Here is a 27,084-nt window from a genome sequence, read left to right as displayed (position 1 = left end):
CGTTGCACCGATTAGGACGGTGCCATTGACGGCAATTGCTGACGATTTGACATGCGATTTGACATGTCAAATCGCATGTCGAAACGCTCCAGTGTGAACCAGGATCAGTAGGAATGGTGTGCCTTTCATCATAGGCCTTGTTGACTCCTCTCCAAATGAAGTGTTTATGGTTGTGGCCAAAAAGCTCAAATTTGGTCTCATCACTCCAAAAAATTTTGTGCCAGAAGGTTTGAGGCTTGTCTCTGTGCCGTTTGGCGTATTGTAAGCGGGGTACTTTGTGGCATTTGTGTAGTAATGGCTTTCTTCTGGCGACTCGACCATGCAGCCCATGTTTCTTCAAGTGCCTCCTTATTGTGCATCTTGAAACAGCCACACCACATGTTTTCAGAGAGTCCTGTATTTCACCTAAAGTTATTTGTGGGCTTTTCTTTGCATCCCAAACAATTTTCCTGGCAGTTGTGGCTGAAATTTTAGTTGGTCTACCTGACTGCAGCTTGGTTTTACCAGAACCCCTAATTTTCCACTTCTTGATTAGAGTTTGAACACTGCTGATTGCCATTCTCAATTTCTTGGATATCTTTTTATATTCCTTTCCTGTTTTACACAGTTCAACTACCTTTTCCCGCAGATCCTTTGACAATTCTTTTGCTTTCCCCATGACTCAGAATCCAGAAAAGTCAGTGCAGCACTGGATGAAAGATGCAAGCGTCTGTCAGGAGTCCAGAAACTCATTGACCTTTTAGGCCCCTTTCACACGATCGGACCGTTCAGGTCCGCCTGTCAGTTTTGACGGCGGACCTGAACGGGCGATCCATGTTAGCCTATGGAGCGTCGGATGTCAGCGGAGACATGTCCGCTGACATCCGACCCCGTCCGATCCGCTAAAAGCAGACGTATGGCTCTACGTCCAGATCCGTCGCTGGCGGATCGGATCGGGTGAGATCTACGAAAACGGACATGCTGTCCGTTTTCGTCCGATCCCTCCATAGGCGGCAGCGGCGCCTGACAAGCCCCTCCCCGCTCAGTGAGCAGAGAGGGACCTGTAATCCGCCGGCTCAGCGGAGATCAACGGACTGATCTCCCGCTGAGCCGGCAGACCGAGGCGGGCTCCGTAGAAACGGAGCCCGCCTCGTGTGAAAGGGGCCTTATACACACACACTAATTACAAGAAAACAGATCACAGGTGAGGATGGTTACCCTTAATAGCCATTCAAATCTCTTTGTGTCAACTTGTGTGCATGTTATCAGGCCAAAATCACCAGGGTATGTAAACTTTTGATCAGGGTCATTTGGGTAGTTTCTGTTGTGATTATGATTTAAAAAGAGTGAACACAGTTGATTGATAATAAATGGCTTCAGTCAAACACTAACCATGAGTGAAAGAAACATTTTTGTGTTATCATTCATATTCTCTGAAAAATGGCCAAGAAATCATAAATTCTGCCAGGTTATGTAAACTTATGAGCACAACTGTATATGAATTGATTTACAGTATCTATCTATCTATCTATCTATCTATCTATCTATCTATCTATCTATCTATCTATCTATCTATCTATCTATCTATCTATCTATCTATCTATCTATCTATCTATCTATCTGTCATATTATATACTGTATATATTTAACACCCACTACAAATTATACATTAATATTGTCTTTGGCTATCCTCTAGTACTACAGATATTACTCCCTGTTGTCAACCGTGCCGCAAATCTGCTGTCTGCTTGTGCTTAGTTTGATGTACCCTGGGCTGCTGGTACAAGAATGGCGCCGGTCTCCTCGCTCTAAACAGGTAATTTACCCAACTCTGCTAAGATCTCCTGAATACGTAATACAGGCTTATCGCACTTACAATGTGCCATGCTGTGACTAAGAATGACTGACAGCCTGAAAAGATGGCTGGCAAGATTTTCGAGCTCTGTATAAAAATAGATGGTTTAGTGTGTGCTGGCACAGACCAAGTTATGTCCTGCTGTGGGTATTAATGGAGGGATTGAACTGTGTGAGAGCCAGGCATTGTAACTCTAATTCTGCCGTATTTTGTATACTAGACACAGTGGATATACGCTTTATATGGGTGTAAACATGTTTCCGCATAGTTATATTGACTATATGGTGTTTACTATTTAAGGTTTATATATATTTATATATGAATGTGTCTTTTTTATTATGTGATCTTTAAAGGTCAGTACAGAAGATGCAGTCTATACATTTCTTTCACTTTAATTTGATTGATTTTAACCACTTCAGCTCCAAAAGATTTACCCCCTTCATGAACAGGCCATTTTTTCCGATACGGCACTGGGTTACTTTAACTGACAATTTTGTGGCCGTGCGATGCTGTACCCAAATAAAATGTAGGTTCTTTTTTTTCCCCATAAATAGAGCTTTCTTTTGGTGGTATTTGATCACCTCTGCAGTTTTTATTTTTTGTGTTATAAACAAAAAAAGATCAACAATTTTGAAAAAAAAAAAACAATGATAATTTCTTCATCAGTTTAGGCCAATATGTATTCTGCTATATATTTCTGGTAAAAAAATCCCAATAAGCTTATATAGATTGGTTTGCACAAAAGTTATAGCGTCTACAAACTATAGGATATATTTATGGAATTTCTATTTATTTATTTTTTTACCAGTAATGGCGGTGATCAGCGACTTATAGCGGGACTGCGAAATTGTGGCAGACAAATCGGACACTAGCTGACACTTTTTTGGGAACCAGTGACACTAATACAGTGATCATTGCTAAAAATAGGCACTGTCACTGTACTAATGACACTAGCACTAGGACACTAGGAAGGGGTTAACATCAGGGGCGTACAAAGTGTTAACTGTGTGCCTAGCTTGTTTTTTTGTACAGTGTGGGAGGTGCTTTTACTAGCGGAAGGCATGGATCCGTGTCCCTGCTTTGCAGAAACACAGAATCCATGCCTTCCCTACTGACAGAATGGCAATCTGCCTTGTTTACATAGGCAGGCTGGTGTTCTGCCTCTGTACTGAATGATCGGCAGGTGCCAGTGAGCATCAGGAAAGCGGTACCCGCTGATCGGCCCCTGCGTGTGTATAATAAAAGCACCTGCTACGCGGAGGTGCGGGATCACATATATATTTTTCAATATTATGTATTAGTTCATATAAAGAATTAGCATTTACATGTGGAATCTTGTCAGATGTTCCAACTGGAGCACAGGTAACAAATTATGGAAAATACTCATAACAGTCAATGCAGTGTGAAATTCAATACAGATCAGTAAACATATACCTCCATCCGGAGGTATTGGTAGAGGTGGCTCCAGAGGAGGGATCACACATATATATATATATATATATATATATATATATATATATATATATATATATATATATATATATATATGATCTGGAGCACAGCTGTCGCCCTGTAGCAGTAAAGCTGCTATAGGGCAGACGGCGAGTGATAATAGAGTTTACACAGTATCGGTACCAGGTATACAGTATCTTGTTTAAACAAGGGAACTGAATACGTATAATAAATGAAAAGAAAGTAGAATGGAGGAAAAAAAAACAGGAAACAGAAAGATAAAGTAGCAGTCTATACATTTCTAAGGGATATAACAATAGAACTCACGGGTTAATGCATTATTATAGACACAGAAGGGCTTTCATTAGTGTAAAAGCCACATTATAAAGATGTGTTATTAGTGTTTTACTGATATATGTGTCTAGTGGGATAGATTTCTGCTTTGTATGACAGAGAACGTTCGGAAGGGGTGGATAAAATGATCCCATTGCGCCTATTACCATGTATTGTAATCCATTTGAACCATAAAAGAGCGTCAACATTATGGGGGCCTCCTCTCTGCACACACACACAGTGCTTTTATTTGGGGGTATAAAGATGGTGATTTGTTACTTTATCTAGAACGAATTACTGGAAAGCTCAGTGTACATGAGGAGGAAAGCTGGCATTGTTGCAGCCCACTTTAGATGTTACCTAAGTCCTGTCCATGTAAAGGGATTTCAAGTGGGGAGGAAAGTCTCATTGAATAGGCCCATTGTCCCAAAAATCTGTCCCATGTGATTAATCAGCCTGGTCCCCATGGCAACGTGTCCTTATCCAACACAGACTTTATCTGATTAATTATCAGCTGATGTGACTATGGTTGTGCATGTGTGTTTATGTTAAGTAAATTAGAGGTATATGTGTCTTGTGTATCATTCTTTCTCATTCTTTATTTCATACACACACGTGACTCACGCCTGTACAGTAAACATTTGATAAAGGATGGCTTGTCTCCAACACTGAAATCTATATTAAGCTACTTATAGTGAATTGTTAACCTGTCAGTATTGTGAAAATGTTGTTACATCATGTAACAGAATAGGTTTAAAGCAGAACTCCAACTTTATTTAACCTCTTGAGGACCGTTGTGTTACACCTCCTTCCAGGGGTCAAGTCCTGGGAAAAAAGTGTGGGAACTCACCCAAGATTCTCCCTCACCTCAAAAAAAAAAAAAAAGGTGTGTGTGTGTGTGTGTGTGTGTATATATATATATATATATATATATATATATATATATATATATATATATATATATACTCCGTTTTTAACAAATAAAGTGCAACATTTATTGTAAAGTGCCAGTTTATGAGGACTAAAATAAAAAAAATCTAAAATAAATATATAACAGATGTAACAACAAAAATAATTTAGCCTGTACGATATACTAACAAAAAAAAAAAAACATCACAATGTGTGCTAAGGGTTCAGTGCAGACTCACTGTGCCCATTATTGCAGATTCACTTTGCCCATCAACTCAGCCTCACTGTGCCCATGAAATGCAGACTCACCTGTGCCCATGAAATGCAGACTCACCTGTGCCCATCATTACAGCCTCACTGTGCCCATCATTGCAGCCTCACTGTGCCCATCATTGCAGCCTCACTGTGCCCATCATTGCAGCCTCACTGTGCACATCAATGCAGCCTGTGCCCATAAAATGCAGACTCACTTGTGCCAGGATCACACACAGTGTGGCTCTCCTGCTGTGTCATGGAGCTTGGGTCTGCATTGCTAGGTGGCGCTGTAACAAAGTCCCGCCTCCTAGACTGGCTTCTGTGATAGGTGGAACACTGATCCAATGATGGGAAATTGAATCAGTGTTCCGCCTATTACAGGAGCTGGTCTAGGAGGCGGGACTTTGTTACAGTGGCCGGCCGTGTGTGAGGTACAGAAGAGGAGGAGGGAGGGGAGGACTCTGAACCTGAGCCTCCCAAAATCGGGCTTGGGGGCCGCTGCAGCCACAGCGCAAAGGGAATGGCATTCCTGCTGTTGAAAAAGCCACTGTGCTGGCTTAGGCTGCTGACCTAAGCCAGCATTCACACCTGAGTGTTCTGTAGTGTGTTTCCCTATACCTGACTACTCTAAAAAGAATCCCATTATCTGTAATTGTGCCTGTTCACATTTCAAAGCTTGGATGCTTCTAGCTCTATGCCCTGTGAAAGGTGTGCATGCTGGCTTAGGCTACTGTAGGTTCACTAATGTCCAGGACTGCATGTAAATCACATGCATTCCCACAGCCAAAACATGCTGCTGCTTAGCAGACACGTTCAAATGAATAGGTAGCTGTGCCTGCACAATAGCAAGCCGCACTAACTGCAATAGTGTGAACCTAGCCTTAAGGTGTTACTAAACCCACAACAGTAAAATCAGTCTGTGTATGCAGTAAAACATGCTTGTTATACTCACTGTGGAACCTAAGGGGTTAATCCTCCACTTTCTGTAAAAAAGGCTGTTTGCTCTTGTATGCACAGATCCTCCCCTCCTTCCACTGTCCCCTGATAATTTCCTGATAACACAGAGCCTACAGAGTCAGGCTGCACATGCTCAGTTTGGTGTGTATTGCTAGAGAGTTTTTTTCTTTATTGGGAGAGTGCATGTGATCAACACAGGGCCAATCAGCACTGTCCAGACAGAGGGTTGGGGTCCTGGATCCTGATAGGATAACTCAGTGCCGTATGAAAACTCCTCCTACAAGCTTTAACTAGTGCTTGGCTGGACACTGCTAGAAGTCACAAGACTGCTCTAACTGCTGATGAGAAAAGGTATTTAGCCATTTATATTTACTCAAATTATTGCATTTCCATTTTCTGTGTACTGTGGGAGACCAGATATAGTGAATGCGGGGTCCTGGGTTTACACTTTAAGGCAACCATACAGTAAATGGATTTAAATTTGGATGGTTCAGCTGGGACGGGCTGAATTTCAATCCATGTATGGGCAGGCTGCTAGTGCAGAAGTTCTAGTGCTGGTTGAATGAAAAAAAGTGACCAATGTATGGCCGGCCTTAAAAGGATGGTTCACCTTTACAATAAACATGCCTACCTTTACAATAAACCTGCCTATGTAGAAAAAGTAGAAAGTAGAATGTAGAAAGTTGAATAAAGCCCTTGCTATAGTTGTAGGCCATTTACACACCTTATGAAGCCTGACAGGAATACTCTCAGGACATAGCTAAGTACTCCCAGGACTTTGCTAAGTGAGGCCTAGTCATCACTGCTCACCTCCACCATCACAGGAGTAAGCTCTTCCCTGATGCCATAGCTCTGAGCTCAGCATTTGAGAGCTCACTCCTGTGATGGTGGAGGTGAGCAGTGATGACTAGACCTGGGAGTATTCCAGTCAAGTTTCATAAGGTATGTAAATGGCCTACACCTATAACAAGGACATTATTTAACTTTAGCAGATGCCCCTTATCTGCATAGACAGTTTTGTGGTAAAGGTGAACCATCCTTTTAAGGTCAGCTTCTGTCAACGGGGCATGACAGAAAAAGGTCTGCCGATGGGCATCCAATCAGCTCTCTCAGCCAATGGCTGAGAATGCTGACTGGTGTGTTCTGGTGGGGGGGGGGGTACATCCCTCTGTCAGAACACAAGAGCTCAGAGGGGAAGGTTGCTATACTAACATCGGATCATTAGTACAGCAGCTCCTCCAGAGCTCTTCACTTTTTTATCATTCAGCATGCTGGGTTGAACGAAAAAAACTGTTATGCCGCATACACACGAGCGGAATTTTCAATTGGACTGGTCCAATGGACTTTCTGACGGACTTCCGACGGACTTTTGAACAAACGGACTTGCCTACACACGATCACACCAAACTCCGACGGATTCATATGTGATGAATGTACGACTGGACTAAAATAAGGAAGTTGATAGCCAGTAGCCAATAGCTGACCTAGCGTGGGTTTTCGTCCGTCGGACTAGCATACAGACGAGCGGATTTTTCGACCGGACTCGAGTCCATCGGAAAGATTTGAAGCATGTTTCAGATCTAAAGTCCGTCAGATTTTCGACTGGAAAAGTCCGCTGAAGGTCCGGTGAAGCCCACACATGATCGGATTGTCCACCGGACTCGGTCCGTCGGACCAGTCCGATAGAAAAGTCCACTCGTGTGTACGCTGCATGAGCGTGTACCAGGATTTAGGCTCAAGATAAACTGGTGGCTTTATTTTTAAACAATTGATAGAATTATCTATTCTTTAAAATGTTATTTCATTAGCATCACATTGATTTTGGTATGCTGCAAATTAGATAACTGCAAAAAAGTGGTAAAATATCTCAGCACCAAAGGGATTGAATCGACTGTGTAGCCCTATACGATGCGGTCTTTTGATCAATAACAGCATTTTTTTTCTGAGCCCCCTGTAAAACAGTTTTACTACCTTTGGTCCTGCCACTAGCATAAGAGCCATTGATTGTCCACTTCCTGTAACAGAGCAAGCTGTCCATCAAAAGTGGTAGGTACCGTTGGTTGGAACAAACCATATAACACTGATAGGGGTACTTAGAATGATCAGTTTTTTTATTCATATGGTTATAACTTTTCTCTCCCCCCCCCCTCCCAAAAAAAAAAAAAACTTTCCAACATGTTCCTTTGACAGAAGGCGATTAAACAATTGACAGAAGGACGGCGCCCTCTAAGTGCAGCATGTATGTTAAAAATATTTATTACAATAGATAAAAACACTCCACTCACATTTGAGTTGCTAAAAACCAGCATATAAAGTAGTTTCATTCGTGTGGATGTCACGGGCCAGTGGGGGGGTTCCTGGGATGTGAGTCCTGTGACCTGGGTCCTGGTAGCTGTTCCAGTGGTGCCGAGGGTCCCCAGAGCCTCCGGGTGGCCAAGATGTCGGTCATGGATCCTCCGTGGAGCGCCGTGCTGACCTGCGTCTTCACTTCCGGGAGCGGGGTGAGGCGGGCGGTGCTTCGCGTTCGGAGCATGCGTGCTCCTTCATCAGGCTATGCTGGTAGCCATATTCAGTGTGGGAATTTATACCATAGGCACTGGGAGGGGTGGAGATGTGATTGAGAGGAGGGCGGGACTATGTATAATGATTGGGCGCATAGGTAACCATGGAGATGGGGTGTACATAATGTGGAAGGGGAGCGAAGGGAGACGGGGAGTGGGCGGGGCGGGGAGTGAGGAGGGGGGAGGGGAGGAAAAGGAGATATGCAAATGAGTATGTTGTGGTAAGAACATATATGTGTGTATATGGATCGTGGGGTAAGGAGAAGGCGGTCTATATGAAGAGGAATGTTGTATTGATCATAGTGGACGGGAACAAAATATATATGTATTATATATATATATATATATATATATATATATATATATATATATATATATACACGTAAATATATATGAGAAGGGAATACAAAAAATGCAGAAAACGGTATATAATTAAAGAGGTATGTAATTATAGGGAGAGATGGGTGGTATATATGAGAAGAAATTACGCAATGATGGAAAAGGAATAAAACATGTACAATGTATATATGTGTGTAAACATAAAGAACCATTTAGACAGGATCCTTTCGCACACATATACACATATATACACATTTAAATGACGCAAAAGATTGGGACAAAAGGAGGGGGGGAGTGTGTTTCCAGACGGGTATTTGGGAATGAGAGGAATGTTATGGGGAATACTGGGAAATAAATAAAAATAAAAATAATAATAAAAATAAAAATAAATATAAATATAAAAATAAAAATAAAGATAAATATAAAAATAATACAAATACAAATACAAAAAAAAATAATAATAAAATAAAAAAATATAAAAATAAAAATAAAGAAATGAAAAATAAAAATAAAAATAAAGAAATTAAAAATAAAAATAAAGAAATTAAAAATATAAATAAAAATAAAGAAATTAAAAATAAAAAATAAAAATAAAAATGGTATGTGTTATACACTAGGGCTTTGTGGATAGGGGTAATGGGTGGGATACAGGTATACACTCACACTAGTGTACGGGAATACCCATACACGTGTTCCACGTGGACAGTAAGTTAATGGTACAGTGACTAGATGATGGATAAAACAATGAGTGAGACAAAAGGTAGGACAATGGATGAAACAATACGTGGTGGATTGAGATGAGATGATGTGATGAGGCAGGGATATGGTTGGGGTCACAGCAAAATGTTAATTTCGATGCCTTCATTGAGGCCTCCTGGCGATAAAGTGTCTAGTGTGTATATCCAGTAGTTTTCTCTTTCACACAACCTTTTGTAGCATTCAGCGGTAGGTAGGGTGGGTGGAATAGACTCAAAAACCCACACGCGTAGCCCTAAAGATGTTTGTCCAAGATGTTCTTTAAAATGTCTCGGTACGCTATGCTTGTCAATGCCCTTCTCTACAAGGTTACGATGCTCACCAAACCTTTTGCGGAGCAGGCGTATAGTGCGGCCTACGTATAGTAGGCCGCAGGGGCATGTGAGGCAATAGACCACATAATCTGAACCACAAGTGAAGAAGTCGGGGATGACATATAGTTTACCCTTATGATGGAAGTCTTTTTGCCTATGTGTAACATGAGCGCATGTGAGGCAGAGGGGCTTCCTACATTGATACATGCCTTTGATGTTAAAGAAGGTTAACGGGGCACTGGCGGTGGGGCGCGCTGTTTTCACTTTGCTTGGTGCTATTTGGGCCTTTATATTCTTAGCCCATCTGTAGGTGACCAGTGGTAGGTGAGGACCCTCTGCACCACCGGAACAGCTACCAGGACCCAGGTCACAGGACTCACATTCCAGGAACCCCCCCACTGGCCCGTGACACCCACATCCCCTGAGAGCACACAGATGAAACTACTTTACATGCTGGTTTTTAGCAACTCAAATGTGAGTGTTTTTATCTATTGTAATACATTTTTTTAACATACATGCTGCACTTAGAGGGCGCTGTCCTTCTTTCTTTTTTATTGTTCCAGAGCTTCTTCTAGCTTTTATAGACTGGCTGCCTTCTATTTATTCAGCATCATTTTATCCTTACATGGACTATTATTATTATTATTATTATACAGGATTTATATAGCGCCGACAGTTTACGCAGCACTTTACAACATTAGGGCAGACAGTACAAGTACAATTCAATACAGGAGGAATCAGAGGGCCCTGCTCGTTAGAGCTTACAATCTAGGAGACTAATACCTGAACTTGTTGTGAAACATTAACCACCACCACCAAGTTCCCCCTCTCAGGAACCCCCAACCTACCCCCTTCCCCCCACCATTTTTAGTTATATGTACTCGACTACATCCATTGTGCGCCATATTAACCCCTTGATCGTTTATTTATTTCCGATTAAACAATTGACTCCTGTCCAGCGGGAAGCCCAGACACTGAAATTTGGATGGCCCCTCCTTGTGTATGACCAGCTTTAATTTGTATAGCTCTTGGAAATGTTTCTAATGGATTTATGGCCTGTATCTTCTTCCATGTTAGTTTTGAACCCATAGGAATGAAGATTTATGAATGTCCTGTCAAACTTTCTTTTTGGAAAACAACGCTTGCAGGATTTCACATTCAGTTACATTTTGTGACTGTGAATACATCACACAAGGGGATCATTTCCGCAATTCAGATGATGAGCTGCTTTTGCAGATTTGTCTACTGAGTGCAGAATAATGAATGGAATCAATAATCAGGATTGGCTGATATGTCCCCTGTTTGTTTTTTGCTCCGTTTTCCATAAATCAGCCTTATTGTCCTATCTCCTTACATTCCCTGTACAGATCTCTCACAAGCATAGATATATGATGCTTAGGAATGCATGCATCAGTAGCTATCAACTATGCAGTGCATAACGTGTGTTGCAGACTTCTATGGTGCTTCTCTTTTGACCCATAGATTTGCTAATGGGTCTGCTAGCATAATGTATGCACCATTTGCTGCATTATACCTATCCCCAAATAATTGTGGGTGACAGGCTGTGCTGAGTGAGGCATGAAAATTGCTTTGGCAGCTATTTCAAGAGTGCTAATGCTCTCTTACAGCATAATGCACAGCTTGTGCTAGGCAAACATTTTAAATGTTACAATGTGTAGAGATGAATAATGTTGTTTCACGATTAGATGTCAAGTACAAAGAGTATGCCTTATTCTTTAAAAATGGCTCAGTTTCTTGGTGTGGGTTATATAACAAGGTACTGTATATGAGGACATGGGGAAAAAATAAATGCTAATGCTTTAACCAAACAGCTAAATGCACAGATGAAATATATAAATGTGATCTATTTCATCTGTCAAAATATTTAAATTCTATCCAGCACTCTTGTAGCTCATGCAGACCAGTCTGACTATATAGCCACTAGGTGACATCACTACTCAAAGCTTTCTATGTTACCCCCTGTCTAGCCTGCCCAATCAATGAGTGTGACTACATTATTATTATTATTATTATTATTATTATTATTATTATTATACAGGATTTATATAGCACCAACAGTTTGCGCAACTCTTTACAAGATGAGGGCAGACAGTACAGTTACAATACAATTCAATACAGGAGGTATCAGAGGGCCCTGCTCGTTAGAGCTTACAATCTAGAAGGGAGGTCAAGTGGAACAAAAGGTAATAACTGTGGGGGATGAACTGATGGAGAAAATTAAAATACAGTTGTTAGGTGTGGGTAGGATAGGCTTCTCTGAAGAGGAGGGTTTTCAGGGATCGTCTAAAAGCTAATAGAGTAGGAGATAATTGGACAGATTGGGGTAAGGAGTTCCATAAGATTGGAGAGGCTCTGGAAAAGTCCTGGAGACGAGCATCGGAGGAGATGACGAGGGAGCCAGAGAGCAGGATGTCTTGAGAGGAATGAAGAGAACGATTAAGTTGCTATTTTGAGACTAGGTTAGTGATGTAGCTGGGGACTAAGTTGTGGATGGCTTTGTAAGTAGTTGTTATTATTTTCAATTTAATTTGTTGGGTGAGCAGAAGCCAGTGGAGGGATTGACAGAGATGAGTAGCAGATACAGAACGACTGGTAAGGTGGATGAGTCTGACAGCAGCATTCATGATGGATTGAAGGGGGGATAGACTGTCTAATGGTAAGCCAATGAGAAGGGAGTTGCAATAGTCGAGGCGAGAGATGATCAGGGAGTGAATTGGGAGCATTGTTGTTGCATTGGTTAGAAAGGGGCATATTTTGGAGATGTTGCGGAGGTTGAGGAAGCAAGATTTGGGCAGTGATTGGATGTGGGGCTTAAAGAAGAGTTCAGAGTCCAGGACTACACCTAGGACCTCGGCATGCGGGGATTGGCTTATAGTTGTGCCACTGATTTTGACAGAGAGATCAGGGGAAGGGGCATGTTGGGGAGGAAAAATTATAAGTTTGGTTTGGGATAGATTGAGTTTGAGGAAGTGGTGTGACATCCAGACTGATAAATCTGTTAGTAAATTAGTGATACATGAGGAGACGGAGGGAGTGAGCTGAGGGGTAGAGAAATAGATTTGGGTGTTGTCAGCATAGAGGGGGTATTGGAAGCCAAGGGAGGCTATAAGCTGACCCAGGGAGGAGGTGTAGATTGAAAATAGGAGAGATCCAATAACAGAACCTTCGGGGACCCCAACAGAGAAAGGAAGAGGAGAGGAGGAAGTAGAATTGTAAGTAACGCTAAAGGTGCAGTTGGATAAGTAGGAAGAGAACAAGCGAAGAGTACAGTCACGGAGACCAAAGGCGTGGAGTTTTTTGAGGAGGAGGGGCTGGTCAACCATATCGGGTACAGGAGTAGGAGTACAGAATAGTGTCCATTGGTTTTGGCCGTTAGTAGGTCGTTTGTAAGTTTTAGGAGAGCAGTTTCTGTGGAGTGTTGTGGACGAAATACAGACTGAAGGGGATTAGCAGCAAGGTGGACGCTCAGTCGGTTGTAGACCAGACTGTGACAGAACGTCCCTCACTCCGCTTGAGTGTTTCCATCAGTATACCACTTCCTCCCAGTCTGGATACAGTAATCAGATATTCCAACCGCTCACAAAGCACAAAACAAGGCTAGACTTGTTCACTGCTAACATGGACTGTTTTATTAGAAAAAACACAAAGTTTCCGCGCTCAAGCAAAGAACCGGTATGCAGCCTCCCCTGGATCACACCTCCTAAAAGGAGGGTGAAATATGATAACCGTGAAAAGAGGGGTAGGGGTTTATGACGCTCCCTATGACGGGGTATCCTGTAGGGTGTGTGTGTTAAACACCTAAAGAAATAATACTAAAACCATGTGAAACCTTCACCTCATAATGTAATATAATGAAGCATAATAAGGCAAAACTAGTGAACATATATGTGTCTCAATACCTGTTCAAAAGAGCATAGTATTGCTACCATATAAAGTGACATAAAGGTCTAATTGCAGTGAGAGAAAATGTGACCATCAAAATCTTCCCCTGCTAACCCACAGTAGATAAACAGGAAGAATAATAAACAATATTAATATCTGAGCGTGTAATAATAAAACACTTGATAAGTGTCCACTCCAGTGAATATAAACTGCAAATAGGAAGTGAGAACATATAAAATGTGAGCAACAGTCCCATAAAAAAGTAAAAAATAAATGTAAAAAAATGAAAAAAATGTGAAGCTCCAGAATGGCAAAATGTTCATAAAAATTGTGACTCTTGTGCTGAAATTAATATCCGGTGACTTCCGTGATCCCCCTCAAGGGTCCTCACTCACCAGCTCCTCATACCCCTGCAGGGATAATAGGCATGTAGCGGCAAAAGAAGAAGGGCTTCCCAGATCCAATGCAGGCGTCCACACGTGTCTCCTATGCGACCCAGCTCCAAACAGTGGATGGCACACCAACTTCTTGCTTCACAGCCTCATAGGAAAAAACAGGGCTCCCATAGTGTAGTATTTATGAAAGGACTTTATTAAAAAGGCTACCAATAAAAACAATCATGACTCCCCATGCAGGGGCGGCCAAAAACTCACACTATACGTGGGATAGATCGCATGGAATGAGGGAGCTAAGATGAAACACACCAGCTGATCGGCGTTAATAATAAGGTTTTGCCTTATTATGCTTCATTAAATTACATTATGAGGTGTAGGTTTCACATGGTTTTAGTATTATTTCTTTATGTGTTTAGCACACACACCCTACAGGATACCCCGTCATAGGGAGCGCCATATACCCCTACCCCTCTTTTCATGGACTGTTTTATTAACACACATGGACACAACAGATAAAATAACTCAGAGACTCCCCCCCCCCCACGCTTGGATAAGAGGGCGGGTTAAACTGTCCAAAGACAATGGACACACAGGTCAGGTGTGTTCAAACTTCTCCTCAGTAAACAGTCTAAGCAGGGGGCTGCTGGAGGAATCCCCCCTCCCCCCATAGAGATACACATCCCAAATGACCACATACAATATATACATATATACGCTTGAGTGTTTCCGTCAGTATACCACTTCCTCCCAGTCTGGATACAGATATCAGATATTCCAACCGCTCACAAAGCACAAAACAAGGCGGAACTTGTTTCACTGCTAACATGGACTGTTTTATTATCACACATGGACACAACAGATAAAATAACTCAGAGACTCTCCCCCCCCCCCCCCCACGCTTGGATAAGAGGGCGGGTTAAACTGTCCAAAGACAATGGACACACAGGTCAGGTGTGTTCAAACTTCTCCTCAGTAAACAGTCTTAGCAGGGGGCTGCTGGAGGAATCCCCCCTCCCCCCATAGAGATACACATCCCAAATAATCACAGCAAAGAGTCCACAACAGAATGAGACATCATACAATATATACATATATACAAGATTGAGTCCGATTAGTACAGATCAGACTGGATTTCTCATTCACCTCGCAAAGAGTATTATTCCCTTGAAAATCCAGGGCCCATAATCAAAAGGCAAGAGGCTTGCATTCAGTCCTCTCCAAAAGCCTCTGTCCCGGCTAGGTCTGTCACATTAGTTCAAGGAGTTTGGGTAAAAAGGGGAGCAAGGAGATGGAGCATAGAATGTTAAGATTGGATGGGTCCAGTGAGGGCTTTTTAAGTATGTGTCTGACAAGTGCATGTTTTAGAGAGTTGGGGAAGATGCCAGAAGAGAGGGAGAGATTGAAGATGTGGGTTAGAGAGTGTAGAATAGACCCAGAGGGTGAACATAGCATTTGCGAGGGAACAGGATCCAGAGGGCAGGTGGTAAGCTCAACGCTAACAAGTAGTTTAGCAACCTCGTCTATAGTGGTGGGGTTAAAAGAGGGAAGTAATGACTGTACCTGTGGGCATGAAGTTTAAACAGCAGAGATCTCCTTGCGAATAGTATCAATCTTCTCTTTGAAGTGATTGGTGATCACCTGGGTAGTAAGTGAGTTAGAAGGTGGAGGCAGTGGAGAACGAAGTAGAGAGTTGAAGGTAGAGAGGAGTTAACGGGGACATGATAAGTTGTTAATGAGAGTGATAAAATAGGTCTGCTTGGCAGTGAGGAGGCTGGAATTTTATTTTTGGAGGGCAGATTTGTATTGGTTGAATTGGTAACAATAGCTTCACTATTCAAAGCTTTCTATGCTACCTCTCTGGCTCCAGCCTACCCAATTATTGAGTGTGACTACATTGGTGAGATTCTCCCAGTGCTCTCCCCTTCTAGAAGCCTGAATGAACACAGTTGGCTCAATTAAAGGGAAATACACTATATTACCAAAAGTATTGGGACCCCTGCCTTTACACGCACATGAACTTTAATGTTTAACAGTCTTAGTCTATACGGTTCAACATTGAGTTGGCCCACCCTTTGCAGCTTTAACAGCTTCAACTCTTCTGGGAAGGCTGTCCACAAGGTTTAGGAGTGTATCTAAGGGAATGTTTGACCATTCTTCCACAAGCGCATTTGTGAGGTCAGGCACTGATGTGGATGAGAAGGCCTGGCTCGCAGTCTCCTCTTTAATTCATCCCAGAGGTGTTCTATCGGGTTGACGTCAAGACTCGGGTCAGTCAAATTCCTTCACCCCAAATTCCCTCATCTATGTCTTTATGGGCCTTGCTTTGTGCACTGGTCCAAATCATTTGGTAGAGGGAGGATTATAGTATGGGGTTGTTTTCCTGGGGTTGGGCTTGGCCCCTTAGTTCCAGTGAAGGGAACTCTTAAGGCGTCAGCATACCAAGACATTTTGGACAATTTCATGCTCCCAACTTTGTGGGAACAGTTTGGGAATGGCCCCAAGAGTCCTGACCTCAACCCAATAGAAAACCATTAGGATGAATTAGAGCGGAGACTGCAAGACAGGTCTTCTCGTTCACATCAGTGCCTGACCTCACAACTGCGATTCTGGAAGAATGGTCAAACATTCCCATAGACACACTCCTAAACCTTGTGGACAGCCTTCCCAGAAGAGCTAAAGCTGTTATAACTGCAAAGAATGGGCCAACTCAACGTTGAACCCTACGGACTAAAACTGGGATGCCACTAAAGTTCATGTGCATGTAAAGGCAGGTGTCACAATACTTTTGGTAATATAGTGTATCTAACAAAGGACAGGCATGCTCATAGCACACTAATACCTCCAGCCTTATTTCTAGTAGACTAGTGTAGCAAGGTCCCAGGCCTCCTTTAGTCTAAAGAGAACCTCTAGGGCCAAAGATAGCTGACATACTTCTGTATATTGTGGGTTGTGAGGCATAGTGGGTGCAAAGTAGTTAAAGCCATTGGACACCAGACACTTCTTGAATGCAAAAGACATTTTTATTTCCTCTTTACCGAACTTTGGGAGAAAGGGTTAGGGCCAGGACACCCTTAGGTAGTTGCAAGGTTAATTGGCAGACTCTGAGACTTCAGAAGGACAGCAATGTAGGGAAAGGCATCCAGCCAGACGCCACATCTGCATGTGTAGGAATGCTGTCTCCTATGGCGACAGTCTTTAACAGTTCCTAACACAAAGTGTAACGGTTCAGTCACTTCTACTACAATCACTTCTTGTAGTTCTTCAGCTCACTGAGCTCCCATTCTCTCCCACTAAACTAGAAGATTCTCTGCCACAGAATCCCTTGAGCTCCTCCGATATTCACCGTAGTATCTTCCTCAAGCATCACCCCCGCTTCTCTGCTGGGTCCCTAACTTGGCACTCAAGATACTTCTCAAGCTTCGCCCTATTGGCCTGCTCGGTCCCTGGCTTGACACACAAGGCTGCTCTGCAACCCTCACCTCCGCTGCCTGGGTCCCTGGGTTGATACCCACTGAAGTCTCCCGATTCTCCACCTTCACAGGTTGGTGAGAATACTGTTCTGGTACTGGCTTCAGCTACTCACTGTGGTCATTGGTAATAAGGTGATTGGTCCCTTAGTGTCAACAGCTTCCCCTCTACCTCCGACCACGACAGGTTCTCCAGCTGGCAGAACCGTCACTTTTGGTTGGACTGCAACACGCAGTCCCAACCCTGCGCTGCTCCCCCGAACAGACTAGCAGCCATATGTGCCCAGGATAGGCCCAATCTCCGGCCTAGCAGCCTGGGCAATACAACACACGTCCACCCAGACAGCCATCTAGGTAGCACAGAACACCGATCACCTGACTCCATCCAAATATATAGGCTCTCTCATTAGGCCAAGGGATCCAAGAAAACCCCTGCCCTTTGGCTGAGATACCCCATATATCCATATTCTGACCTTGCATTGCTCTTCTCTTATCTAATGCCACCAGGTACCTGGCCACCTAGTGGCAGAAGAGAAAAGTGCAGCAGTGCCAGACTTAGGAAGAAATCAGATGATCCCTAACAATTACCCAAGGTAGCTACTCCTGGCAGGTAAATTTAGGAGCAACCCTTCCTAAACTCCAGGGTGCTACATCAGTATACTGCACATCTCAATATTTTTGAATGCGTACATAAGAATACCAGAATAAAGGTTAATTAAAGCTAACCTTGAATGAAAAATTAATATTCTAGCCCCCTCTATAATGTAACTAAAAAGTGAAAAAATATTGTCTTCAAAAAACCTGGTGTCACCCATTTTGCTTTGGCATCTACAATGTTAAACTGAAAAGACCCCATTCAATAGGGCTGACAGAATTCCTGGTAGGTTGGTCATGTGATGTATGATTTTACTTACCTCTCTCTTTACTGAAAACATCCCTCTTTCTTCAGAGGCAGTGACAGCAATAGGAAGTGCTCAATAAATGGCCTCTACTCTGAGCATAATAAAACATGGCAGCTCCAGAATATCATTTACATAGGAAGCCCAAGTCATATTTGGACTAGAAAATGTATTAGTCAGTTCTGTCATATTATTATATTCACTTGAAACACTTGATTTAATGATTGTGTTCCTAATGTAATAATGATGCTAATAAAAACACTTGACATTAGATGAGTTTAAAGTTTGTTCTTCTAAGAACAATTGTGGAAAAAGCAATCATACAAAAGATTTTTAGATTAGATTTATAGAAGGCCAGCACAAGAAAAAAATATCTGCATATGTGGAGTATTTTGCTCGTTTTCATTGTTGAACCATTCATTTTTTTCGATCAAGTGCTTGGATCAGTATTTTTTTTTTTTTTATCTCAAAAGAAAGATTTTATTAAGCAGTAAAAAATAAATTGGATCAATATATAAAATCTAATGTTTGACTATCTGACAGGGATTTATTGGCACAACATGACAGAGCAAGTCAATAAAAAAACATACCTTTAGGCCTGATTCACACCTATGCAGATGGCAGTTTGCATATTCCAGGTGCATTTTGCGTTTTTCAATACACATTTTTGATCCATTGCAGTCTATGGAACAAAAAAACAGAAAAAAGTCCCTGGCCCTTTCCAATAAAATGCACAAATGTGAACGTGACCCATAGGAAACTATTTTGAAAGGACTGTAGTGTGTTTCTGCAAAACTGAAAATGCACTAAAAAATGCATAGGTGTGAACCAGGCCTTAGGCTAGCCATACATTATACAATTATACATATATATATGTATATTATACAACCTACCTGATTACATACAAATTGAGAGTGTTTAGGTTTGACCTCGTATTATATGGTTTTGGTAAGTCTAAAAGAAAATTGTATAATGTGTGGCCAGCCTTAGCATATCATTGCTTGGCTGACATACCATGCCCACCTGGGTCTGTACAATGGATGTACCACAAAATGCATGTGCAATTTCTCTACCTAAAATAATCATTTGATATTACCTGGAACAGCCATTCTCATCATTTTCAACAAAGGGGAACTCTTGAAATAACTTTCTCAGGGAACCCCTGCTAAAAATGACTATATCCACAACTCATGATGCATTAGTGTGATGGTCAGTGGGAAGAATGCTCCTTACATTGGTGGTCATTGGAAAGAATTACTCCCTTATAAATAGCTGAAAAGATCCATAGTGTCGGTGGGAACTTATCCGAGAGGCAGAAATTGCTCATTGCTCGAGGAACCCCTAACAACCTCTGGATGAACCCTGGGGATCCACGGAACCCTGGTTGAGAAACCCTGATCTGGAATCTGATATTATCCCATGCATATTTTGTGAACCATTCAACAAATTAAACAAAGGATTTTGCTCTTCCTCCTCCCCCCCCTCCTCTGCAAGTAATAAAAACACTTTTTTTTTGAGGGCGGGTTGTTGCTAGTTTTGACAGGTACCTGCTCCCTAATTCCACTGGGATTGCCCAGTTCGATCCCTCCCTCCTTGCCCGCAGACTCCTGGGGCACGTCACAGGTCCCAAGAGGTTGTGGGACCATTCACAGAGCGCAGCTTCCCACAATGAACATGGTGGTGCTGGGGGACCAGCGAAAAACTGGCCTGGGTGAGGACAGCGCTGGATCCCCATATTGGTAAGTGTCCTTTTGTTAAAAGTCAGAAGCTACAGTATTTGTAGCTGCTGACTTTTAATTGTTTTAAAAGTGACTGAATAAACTCTTTAAGACCTCAAGGGAAACCATAAAGTAGTATTAGGTCTTCAGCATTTTTTAGCTTACTACATTGAGCACAATAAAATGTTCTCAGAAAAATGTGTTAAAATTCTTACCTCAGCCATTGCAGCTTACAACATTCAATGCTGCTGGCCCCTGCTCTGTCGGTGCTGCTTTCCCTTAGCTTACAGTCTCCACAAGAAAGAGTTAACAGTTGACAGTGCAGTCTTGGACCAGTCTGTTGGTTTGGAAAAATGGGGGGGGGGAATGCTGCAAGACAAAGGAGCCACCCTGAAACAGGAAACCTAGGGCAATGGTCTTGGCACTAGTGTAAACGGGAACAAGGATTAATGAATCTGCACACTCAGTAAGTGATTAACCCAGCTGCTGAAAATGCTTAAAAAAACTTGTGGTTTAATAAAGGACAGTTACACAGAGAAGCAACATGTATGTAAGCATTATGTGCATCTTCGCCTTTAGGTTATGTAAGATGGATAATAGGTTGTTTGCTGCAGTGAGCTGACTTTTTGAAAATGTAACACACTTCAAGTTATGAAAAATGTAACTGTTCCCAATCTGTTATTGTTTCATTTGAGCTGCCCTATTCTTAATCTTAACCCCTTAACGCCGACCATACACAAAAATGTAGCCCCACTGGACAGGGCTTTTTTCCTGCGGGGCCGCATATTTGCGTATCTCCCTTTGTGCTGGGAGCGTGCTGCACGGCGCGCTCCCAGAACAGAGATCAGGGTCTCACCGAGACTAATGATCGGGACCTGGAACTCCTGACTCCGGGTCACCTGATCGCTGTGATAGCCACTGATTGGCTATCACAGTGATCAGTCACTCCGAAGCCCGCCCCCGTGTTTTCTCTTTCTGTGGAATGGACGAGACAGATTCATTGTATCTTCCTCTGTCCTTGCAGAGATAGAAAGAAAAAGTGTGTGTAAAATAGAATAAAATAAATAATAATTATAAAATACCTAGATCAAGGTTTGATCTAGGTCAGCCCTAGGGTTAGTGTTTGGGTCAAGGTCAAAAATGCGCACTATTGTTTCTGGGCTGTGCTATAGTATCGCTGCGATCGTCAGGAGCTGGAGAATTTATTTTTGGCTGTTCTTTGATAGTAGCAAGAAATATACAGTTACAATGTTTTTTTTTTTTTTTTTTTTTTACTATCTTGGGCCAGTTTTTCTTAGATAATAAAAAGGAATCAGGAGATGTCATTACCATTTACTACCAAATGAAAGCCCAGTTTGTACCACCTGGATGCACAAAGTAGTTGTGATGATATGTACGGTTTTACTAGCACATGTCAAAGTTGCAAAATTGCTTTGAGGCATTAAGATTTGTTTTACTCTTAGGTGTGAAGGGGTTAAACATTAAAATAACTGAAAGGAAAATCTTTTTCTGTTAGAAGAGACTAGGTTAAATGACATGGAAACCGGTCTATGAAGGTGCATTGAGTCACAGGATTTGGCTATAATATTAATGATACAACTGAAATGTTATCTAGACAAAAAAATATTTGCCAACAAGCCAGGCAGAAACCAAGATTTTCCTTTTCATAGCATCATTGATTATGAAACCCACTGATTTGAGTTTAAAAAAAAACATTAATGCCAAACTACGGATGAATCAATTAAACTGCATAATGAGTAAGTGCCTGTTTAGTTGTATTCAGGGAATACTGTTCATGTGCTATACTGATAGTCATATAAATGAGCAATAAAACTATGAACTTGTGGTTTAAGATGACCAAAATTATTATTATTTTTTTTTCTTTTTCTTTTTTACTCTTTTTAGCTGTACACAATTTTTCAGTTTTTTTGCCTTAGTTAAATTTTCTGTGAAGTTAAAGACAGCTGGATGGGGTAATACAGTCATCACCATAAAGTCTCCCTACTCTAACAATCAGCCAGATGAAATGAATAGTGAAACAGGTCAACTGCTGACTGATTACCGCTTATGGGTGGGATGACTGATATCAACGGGAAAAGCTTTTAAAGCACACAATTGATTTTTTTGAAGGTGTCTTAATCACGGCACATATACCATCGATTTTATTAAATGCCTCTACGTTAAGGCAAAATTTGGTGACCTGTTAAAGGCTATGCATGCCCTGACATCTCACCAAAATAAATCTTTTAATAATCACTACATTTTAATCACATAAAAACTGGGAAACCTGTTTTTAGCCATTACAGGAAGGTCAACAGCATAATATAATTATCAGAGCTATTTCTCTAAAGGAAAAGGATTATCTATTAAGATAACAACACTAAGCAACACTGTATATACAGTATTGTGCCAGAGAAATCTTCACATTGTCTGCATTTGCAGGAAAATGTAGAATGCTACATTCTAGGCTGAAAGCATGAGCAACTTGGAAACACTAAGGATAGGAAACAGCAGTGATTCTCCATTTTTTGGCCACAAATTCCTAAAATATATAGGTTGTTAGAGGACTTTTTAAGACTATCATTATTACCTATATTTCTGCAACATACTGACATCTTGTCTTCTCTGGAAAGTTCAACTTCCATAGTAAGAGATGCAGGATACAGGCAGGGTTTTTTATGCGTTTTTGCATGCAGGTTTCATGCATTTTGCGTTTTGTTTTTTCTCTTTAAACGCACTGTAAAACACACTGTATAAAGCTGGTTGCTAAGGAGGGGTACGGGAAGCTGGCCCCTGTGTCCCTAACAGCCGATGAGTCATCAGCTGTCAGCGGGCTTCCCTGCTGAAAGCTGAATGTAAAAAAAAAAATTTGCGTAAAAAAACGCATGGGGTTCCCCCCCAGGTCCGTACAAGGCCCTTCGGGTTTAGTATGGATTCGGAGGGGACTCCCCCACGCCAAAACGTTTTTTTTTTAAATGGCGTGGGGTCCCCCCCCCCAAAATCCATACCAGACACTTGTCTGAGCGTGCCGCCCGGCAGGTCAGGAAAGGGAGGGTACGAGCGACCCCCCTCCTGAACCATACCAGACAACATGCCCAGGTCATGGTCAGTTTGTTGCCATTCCATGAGCGGGTGCAATTTTGAAGCATGACATGTTGGGTATCAATTTACTCGGCGTAACATTATCTTTCACAATATTTAAAAAAATGGGCTAACTTTACTGCTGTCTTGTCAAAAATGTGTATTTTTTCCCAAAAAATTGCGCTTGTAAGACCGCTGCGCAAATACAGTGTGACATAAAGTATTGCAACACCCGCCATTTTCTTCTCTAGGGTGTCTGAAATATATATATATATATATATATATATATATATATATATATATATAATGTTTGGGGGTTCTATGTAATTTTCCAGAAAAAAAAGTGGTTAAGTGGACTTACAAATACAATTTTGCATTGGCACCTAGGGAAATAATCAGAAAATGCTAAAATTATTTTTATTCTTATCAAATGAAAAATGCCAACAAACATCATTAGTAATTCTATCCTATTCATTTTCTTCGTTTGTGACAAGTAAATGTGCTGCTATGGTTATGGATTGTGCTATGATGGCTTCCCTGCTCTGCATCGTTTTTGCATCAAGGTCTTAGCTATTCAGGACATTTCTACAAAGAATTCTCCTTGGAAACACAGCTAGCCTAGCTCTATATTACACTTGTTCCTAGCAATCAGCTGTCTCCATGTGGCGTGGCAATGCACTGTGGCCTTGGTCTTTTAATTATTGGGTCTAACAATCAAACGGCAATATGCTGTCAAGCTGCAGTACCATGTGAAAGGCAATTATTTTAGTCACAACCCACTTAAGCCATTATGAAAGATAGTGTATAACTCTGTATTCACATATTATTATTATTATTATTATTATAACAAGAAGCGTATACTGTATAGTACCACTGTACAAAAAGAACATGTGCTAAGTCACAATGTGGAAATAGGTATTATAGTTGTTCATGATGATAATAATAATAATGAACTTGTATGTTATATAGCACCTTTAACCACTTCAGCCCTGGAAGGATTTGCCCCCTTAATGACCAGGCCATTTTTTGCGATACGGCACTGAGTCGATTTAACTGACAATTGCGTGGTCATTCTATGCTGTACCCAAACAAAACTGACATCCTTTTTTCCCCATAAATAGAGCTTTCTGTTGGTGGTATTTGATCACCTGTGCGGTTTTTACAAAAACACATTTATTCACCAGTTTATGCCAATATATACTCTTCTACATATTTTTGGTAAAAAAAATCACAATAGACCTATATATAGATTTGTTTGCACAAAAGTTATTGCGTCTACAAACTATGGGATAGATTTAGGGCCTTTTTTTATTATTGTTTTTACTAGTAATGGCGGCAATCTGCAATTTTTAGTGGGATTGCGACATTGCGGCAGACAAATCTGACCCCAAATGACACTTTTTGGGGTCCAGTGACATTATTACATTAATCAGTGCTGTAAAAATGCACCGATCAATGTAAAAATGACACTGGCAGGGAAGGGGTTAACACTAGGGGGCGATCAAGGGGTTAAGTGTGTTCCCTAGGTGTGTTCTAACTGTGGGGGGGGTGGGCTCACTGGGACATGACAGAGATCACTGTTCCCGGTCACCGGGAACAGAAGATCTCTGACATGTCCCTTGTCAGAACGGGGATCTGCTTGTTTACACTGGCAGATCCCTGTTCTGCCTCTGACTAGGCGATCACAGGTCACAATGAGTCCGCCTGACCCACGGGCACGGTCCCGCAGCCTGAAGCGGGAGCGAGAGCGTGCCGGCGGTGGTGCACGCCCACCTGCAACTGCATGAGCCACTGTACAGGTACATCAATTTGCGCAGTGCTGGCAATCTGCCGCAGTATATGTATGTGAGCTGGTCGGCAAATGGTTAAAGGTAGCTTCTCAAAGCACTTTACAAAGAAAACACAAGAAATACACAGGATAACACAAAAGGAAAAAAGGGATGATTATGTGAAAGCTTGTCTAAAGAAAAAAGTTTTTCACAGTGCCTTATGTACTGTTTATGAACTGGTTAGTTATGTAATGTAAGCATTATGCTTACTGGTTTCTTGAAGATGATTAGAGCGGTTGCACAAAATACATAAATCCAAGACAGAGCCAGGGCTGGTGTAAGGATTTTTGACACCCTGGGCTAAACCTCATTTTGCTGCCCCCATTGGCTCAACCCCTGACCCCACCCCCTTTGCCCTGCCCATGTGACAGGAGGCGGCAATATGCCGGAAGCATCCGCTCTGCTTCCTCTATAGCTGGCTCCAGTGCTGCGCCTCTAATTACACTACCGGTCAGACAAAGCAGCTGCCTGAGACTGAGTTAGTTACAAGCTGCAGCCTGCAGACGTGGAGGGAAACCAGCAGCCAGGCGCCTCTAGGCAGCAGTGCGCCCTAGGCGGCTGCCTAGTTTGCCTAGTGGTTGCACCAGCTCTGGACAGAGCGCACCATATTTAACTCTCCCCACTTTATCAGCTTTGGATAAAGTGGGAAGAGGTTGGGACATCTTCTGGTTTATCTTATCTGTGTGAAAGTAGAAAAGACCTAAACAGGGTTTTCCTCTTATTCAATTCTATGGAGTAAAAAAAAGATTGTTGTCTGAGTTGAAGAGATTCGGCTCACTCTCCGTCCCAGTAAACACACCAAAAACTTATAGTAAATTTACTGAACAGCGGTAGAGGCAACAACCAAACAGATTTCAACCTGTCCCCACAAAACCTAACACTTGCTGGGCCTTAAACAGATTTATTTCAATTCATTGACTGGATGTGACTTTGTGTTTCACTTGCTTTGTCTTTGACTAGTATAACAAATTGACTCATTTTATTCTGATTAAGTAATAGAAACAAGAACAGATTTGTAGAATAGAAATAAAAGATAGCCACAAACACTGCTTTTGGGCATGCAGGCACAATTCAATGGCCAAAAGAGCTTTGTAAATGATCTTGAAGGTCATTCCATTGACATACATGCTTGAGTCTGCTAAGCACTCAAATATGTGCCTATGGAAGAGTGAGGGCTTAAAGCAGAAGGATAACCATAGAACCAGTAGCAATCAGCGCAGAATATCCAACCTGACTGATCAATTTTTAGTCTGAGAGCATCTGGAGAACTCGGAGGGTGCCTAAGGACATATGATAATTTCCTGCTCTGAATGTAACTGTTCATATCAGCTGGAGATCATCTTATGCCAGTTGGCATGTTTAGCCCAGCCATACATGTAAAACAGTATCTGTTCCTCTGCACTTAGCCCTCTCACTCTGGTCAGGCTCAACCAAGCCTTTCCACCTGTCACGTCAGTAGTTTTTCTTGCCTTGTAATGGCCACATTACATACCAAGATTACTGCAAATCAATTCTTCCAAAAACTGAGATTGCTAAATCTGGATACATTGACAGCCGATTCACAAATGATGTTCCCTTTTTGCCTGTATGCCAAAATTTGACATTTTCTTAATGACCCCAGTAGGAGGTCTTTCTTTGCCCGCAAGCTTACCCCCTTTGAATCTCTATGTACAAAGACTGTGCCTAAGAGGCACGTAATATCCTCCATCTACTGTATCTTTATCAGTTTGGTGACTACTCGGCTAAATCAGGGACGACATGTGTGCCATGGGAAAGAGATCTGGGACTGGACTTATCAGACAATGATTGGGAAGCTATCCACACCTTAATTCACAAAAGTTCCTTAAACGTTACTGTACAAGAGAACGGATATCCCAGTCCAATACCTTCTAAAAGAGTGGCTTCTGGGAATTACATGCATTGTGGAGACAGAAGACCTCATTCATATATTGCAGTATAGGATTTCTAAATTTATCACCACATGGGCATATTGGTTACATTTCCAAACGACTTCTACATACAAAAACCTATTTTCTAGCACTGTGTAACTAGAGCCTTGGAGGATGGAGGATTCACCAGGCT

At 41.8% G+C, this 27,084-nt stretch overlaps 1 protein-coding gene across 2 annotated transcripts in view; it reads left to right on the top strand.

The window, feature by feature from the left end:
• STRA6 (signaling receptor and transporter of retinol STRA6) overlaps nt 1-27,084 on the top strand; it is a 99,972-nt gene that overhangs the window by 32,611 nt on the left and 40,277 nt on the right. For both annotated transcript variants that reach the window (XM_073619069.1, XM_073619070.1), the window contains one exon: nt 1,676-1,795. In XM_073619069.1, the coding sequence (XP_073475170.1) occupies nt 1,676-1,795 (120 nt within the window). The remainder of the gene's footprint in view (nt 1-1,675; nt 1,796-27,084) is intronic.

This window comes from Aquarana catesbeiana, linkage group LG03 (genome assembly GCF_042186555.1).
Source record: "Aquarana catesbeiana isolate 2022-GZ linkage group LG03, ASM4218655v1, whole genome shotgun sequence".
NCBI classification, from domain to species: Eukaryota; Metazoa; Chordata; class Amphibia; order Anura; family Ranidae; genus Aquarana; species Aquarana catesbeiana.
Note: the sequence above shows the minus strand (reverse complement) of the source record. Positions and strands in the feature narration are given on the sequence as shown.